Source organism: Gambusia affinis, linkage group LG10 (genome assembly GCF_019740435.1).
Source record: "Gambusia affinis linkage group LG10, SWU_Gaff_1.0, whole genome shotgun sequence".
Taxonomy (NCBI): Eukaryota; Metazoa; Chordata; class Actinopteri; order Cyprinodontiformes; family Poeciliidae; genus Gambusia; species Gambusia affinis.
The window spans coordinates 7,514,632-7,519,093 of record NC_057877.1 but is presented as its reverse complement, the minus strand read 5'-3'; the positions used below and the strand labels follow the sequence as shown (position 1 = coordinate 7,519,093).

Below are 4,462 nucleotides of genomic sequence, written 5' to 3'. Positions count from 1 at the left end.
TTTCAAAGTGCTTTACACATTAGAACATACAGTAACAAATTACGAAACAAGCAATAAATGTTACATCTTGCCACAAGCCATCTTCAAGAAAATATACATCAAATAAATTGATCAATGTTCCGCTTACTACTAATCAGAAGTAGATCTAAACAGGTGTGTTTTTGGCCTGGATTTAAAGGAACTCAGTGTTCCAGCATCTTTGTGGTTTTCTGAAAGTTTGTTCCAGGTTTATGGTGCTTCTCCCATGTGTCGAATTTTGAGGAACAAAAAAAAAGTGAAACCAGTTAAGGCATTTCTTAAAAAATTTTATTAACTTATAAAAAAAATAAAGGCTGTAACAAAAAACGTGGATAACTGTGAATACTTTCTGGATACACTGTACCTCACCTTTTTAAAAACACTTATCTGATAGTCCATATGGCAGTACATTTCCTATTACCAACAGTGCTGTTGTTGCAGGAATCATTAGGCTAACACTGAATGGAAACCAACATCAGTCACTGAAAGACAGCCAGCTGCCTGACCTGACATAAAGGCCTGTGTGTATTTTGGCAGGTGGTTTTGGGATAAAAAACCTGACGTGTCTCTGATAAGAAATGGGTCTGTGCGTGCGCCACGTTGTCAAACAGAAGCCTGGCTGCTGGATCGACCCTTCATTCATTCTTCTTTTCCAAGAGACAGAGGACAACACCCGAGGTCAGCCATGTCTGGACTTAACGCATCACTTGGGTACTTTCTATCAGTGGTAATTTTTGCGGTCTTGGTCAAAACGCTCTTCAGAAAATGGCCTCGGTTTAGCTTTGTGTCCGAGTTCACAGCCTCCTTCATGCTGGTGGCGTGCTGGCTGGAGATACAGACCATCGTGGAGGTGGGCCAGTGGGCCGGGGGCCTGGGCCAGGATGTGACTGTGACCATGCTGTTTGTGCTGCTGCTGACTCACGGCGTGCTCTGCGCCGGAACATCGGGGAATCCCAGCCTGGTCGTGCAGAAGTTCCTGCAGCTGGAGGCCGGCGCTCTGCCCACGGCGCTCGCTGTCGCAGCCCAGTTCGGTGGGGCTCACCTGGCCGTGCTGGCAGCCAGGTACTACTGGAGCCTGGAGTTGACCGACATGCACATGATCAAAAACCTCATGTGGAGAGAATGCGGCACATCCCTGCTGGTCTCCGTGGTTCAAGGCTTTTTTACCGAGTGTGCCTGCGCGCTCGTCTTTCATCTCATCCAGTTAAATCTGAGACGCAGGTCGGTCCTGATTCGGGTACCCCTGATCGCAGTTCTACTCACTTTCTTCTCTCATGTCGGTGAGTCTGTCCAAACTTCTTTATGCTTATTGGAAGGGATGGGACATAGGAGTGTTGGGATCTGAGTATTGGAATAAATCGACTTGCTTCTTCGATAAAAGCATTCTGCTTTGTTATTTCTATCCAGCAGCGCTTGTATCTCAAACAGAGACCCATTGTTTAATGACAAATGGGTCAGTTCAGTTGTTCTCAAACCGATTGTTGTAGACCACTAGCCTCATGTGTAATATCACTTGATCAAGTCTTTTCTAACATCCTACACTACAAAATAAGTAATAAAAGTATGTATGATTCATGCCGATGAATCTGATCAATTATCAGTACCAGCCATTGCTCAAACTTGTAATATTGGTATCGCATCGGAACTGGAAAAAGTTGCATTGGGACACCCCTACTGCAAAGCATCAAGTCTGGTTTTATTCAAACTTTTTAAGTCTTTCACACTCAAAACCAGCTAAACAGCTAATGTCCTGACTTATCTGTTCTATTTCCCAGCCAGGAGCTACACCTCTGCTTTCATGAACCCATCTCTGGCTTATGGACTCACCTTCCACTGTCCTGGATTTACCTTCAAAGAATATGCAGTGGTCTACTGGCTGAGCTCTCTCACAGGTATGTCACATTACGCAACACCAAACGGTGTGTTCATGTGTGTGTCGTAGTCTGTTAACAGTTTCTTTAAAAATTGCTTGTTTCCCAGGGATGATGTTGGCTCTTCTCCTTTACATGGGCCACATTCCCAGGCTTTTTGCCAAGAACCTTCTGTATTTCCAGAAGACACGCTTCAGAGTGCCGAAAGGAGACAAACCGGAAAAGAAGAAAAAGTGACAGATGGCAATAGGAAAAAAGACTATTACAAGAAATGGTCAATGGTAATAAGAGCTTTACTTTAACTCAACAGCAATGATACATTATGTGAAATATTCGGAAATAAGTTTAAAAAACAAAACAAAAAAATGAAGCTTCATCTTTGTTCTCTATATTTAGACAAAAGAAAAACTTGTGGAAACATTTGTAATTTGCAGCATGTATCAAGTGAAATAAATTAAATGAAAAAAAATTATTAGCCACTAGATTTATCCAAAGTATGCGTTCTATTTAGAAAAATAAAACATAACAACCTATGAGCTGGTAGAACTCTGAGCGTCATGTGTTTTCGAAGACTGGGACCCATCAGCTTTTGGGCATTTAGGCTGATTTTTAGCTGAAGGGCCTGGATCTGCAAGAAAGGGTGCAAACGTTCCAAAAATTATTTTAGTAATAAAATTCAAAAAATAAAATTTTACCAATAAAAGTGTGGATTCTTTTTTTTTTTAAGAAGAAAAGCAAAAGGTTTGCCTATTCACCAGATTGTTTCCGCTGCTCCAGCTGCGCCTCGGGTCGGTCCGCCCACAAACAATGACCTGGATTATTCAGTAGATTCTTGGTCTGGCCGCAGCCGAGACACCTCACTACAGTAAAGCGATTCTTTTTATTTTTTCCTAATCAAACAAAGTGAGAAAACAGGAATTTCTCACTAAAAACTACTGAACAAAGATTCAAAATAAAAGTCAACAACGTCACCGAAATGACTATTCGCCTTACTCCGCTGTCTTGTTGTGGCAGTCACACCGGGGATGAGCAGTGAGCAGCATTTCTTACACACAGTTCTCTTCACTGATGGGTCTCTGCAGGAAAATGAGTTCAAATGAAAGAAAGTCAATTTAAAATTCTCCCTGGATGCTGTTCTCCTGCCTGTCGGGGAGTTTATGCCTGCAGGCACACAAGGCATTTCTAGGATAATTTTATTTTGTTTTATTTAGCCTATCCAATTGTTTTTGGTACTTGATTTTTTGGTTTGTTTAAAGTAAATCTAACAAATGAAAAACTATACCATTTACAGTTTTTCTAAAAAGATTGACAGTCCAATTAAGTTTCTACACTTACAGTGCTTTCTTGTCTTTGTCAAATGCCATTCAGGAAAGTTAGGCTTTTAGTTAGGCATCAAATTATACAATTTATAATGTAATCTCACTAGGGAGATTATGCCCATTTATGAGGAGAGGCAATATAATATTTGCTCAATGCTATTACTTAGAGCTGCTGTGTATAAACTTAAAGATGATACAATTAAAAACAAATCTGTTTTTTAATTAACTCAACTGTCTATTAGTTGTTTTTTGGCAGAATATATCTATACAAACAAAAAGTCAATTGATTTAACACATTACCGCATGTTTTTTTTAAATACAAAATTGGAGCGACTATACAATGCTAGAAAAACCCCTTTAACATTTAAACAGCAGACATTATCTTGATATCATTTGAACAATTATTTTTACGCTCTTTCAAATGTAAGTAACCATTTAAACACAAACACTTTATCAAAAGTACTGATAAAGTAAGGAATAAATTACAAATTTTAACATTATTTAAAACGTTGCTACATCGCAAGGAAGTGACGAGATTCGACCTTTCCTTCAAAATAAAACCATATTGCTAAAGCTAAGTGTCTACCTACTGCCTGAGAACCAGCCGTCTCGCTATCGTTTTCTGTGTGAAGCAGTAGAACCGAGCCAACTCCACGTTGTTTGGGTTTTGAGATAAGACACAGTGCGCAGCCTGAGGAGACACAAAAAACCAGAGACGCCGTCATTTACACCCCATGAGCAAACTAGCAAACATGTGACTGCTAGCGGCGGTTCGTCTAAAGCTTCCCCTCACCTGGTACAGATAGTTCAGTCTTTCGTAGGCTTCTTTGTCTTTCAAATGGTACGCCATGATTAACTCAGGTGTCGCATGGACATAAGAGATCTTGTGTGCGAAATTCGGTTCCCCTGTGAAAATCTGTTCCCCCTGTATCGGGAGCGCGCCTTGCAGCCTGAGAAGCGGATGTGGCGGATGTGACCATTTTCACGGCGCTTCTAATAAATTTCTCAGTAAAAACAACTCATATAATCATGTCAAGGTTGTAATATTCAGTTTAATCGGCAGCTGTTGTTTACAAAATTGTAAAATAAATAAATGAACGAGGTCTCCTGACGCTTCCGGATAAGCGGAAGAAGATGGATGTATGGATGGATGGATGGAGGATCTAATGCAGAGATCCGCAGCATGGAACTTCGGAGCCAGAAGTGTCTCTTTAGTCCTTCCGAGTTTCAATAGTAACAATAATTGTGACTAAA

The 4,462-nt window shown here is 40.6% G+C and overlaps 2 protein-coding genes across 2 annotated transcripts; one reads left to right on the top strand and one right to left on the bottom strand.

Moving 5' to 3' along the window:
- Window positions 1–2,593, top strand: aqp12 (aquaporin 12). Its single transcript, XM_044130312.1, has 3 exons — window positions 1–1,298; window positions 1,794–1,910; window positions 1,999–2,593. The coding sequence occupies exons 1-3, from the start codon at window positions 704–706 to the stop codon at window positions 2,124–2,126; spliced, it is 840 nt and encodes a 279-aa protein (XP_043986247.1). The 5' UTR covers window positions 1–703; the 3' UTR covers window positions 2,127–2,593.
- On the bottom strand, window positions 2,403–4,462 carry rpp21 (ribonuclease P 21 subunit). Its single transcript, XM_044130314.1, has 5 exons — window positions 4,002–4,462; window positions 3,799–3,899; window positions 2,883–2,965; window positions 2,645–2,779; window positions 2,403–2,517 (listed from the first exon to the last, which is right to left on the bottom strand). Exons 1-5 carry the CDS (start codon window positions 4,056–4,058, stop codon window positions 2,420–2,422), a joined length of 474 nt encoding a protein of 157 aa, XP_043986249.1. The 5' UTR covers window positions 4,059–4,462; the 3' UTR covers window positions 2,403–2,419.

Bases quoted from the DNA above. Each gene is read 5' to 3' on its own strand.
- rpp21 (XM_044130314.1), bottom strand. From the start codon at position 4,058: ATGGCGTACCATTTGAAAGACAAAGAAGCCTACGAAAGACTGAACTAT. The intron at 2,966-3,798 runs GTAGGTAGACAC...ATTTTCCTGCAG, and splicing joins AGACGGCTGGTTCTCAGGCA to AGACCCATCAGTGAAGAGAA. The intron at 2,780-2,882 runs GTAAGGCGAATA...TTGTTTGATTAG, and splicing joins TGCCACAACAAGACAGCGGA to GAAAAAATAAAAAGAATCGC.
- aqp12 (XM_044130312.1), top strand. From the start codon at position 704: ATGTCTGGACTTAACGCATCACTTGGGTACTTTCTATCAGTGGTAATT. The intron at 1,299-1,793 runs GTGAGTCTGTCC...TCTATTTCCCAG, and splicing joins CACTTTCTTCTCTCATGTCG to CCAGGAGCTACACCTCTGCT. The intron at 1,911-1,998 runs GTATGTCACATT...CTTGTTTCCCAG, and splicing joins CTGGCTGAGCTCTCTCACAG to GGATGATGTTGGCTCTTCTC.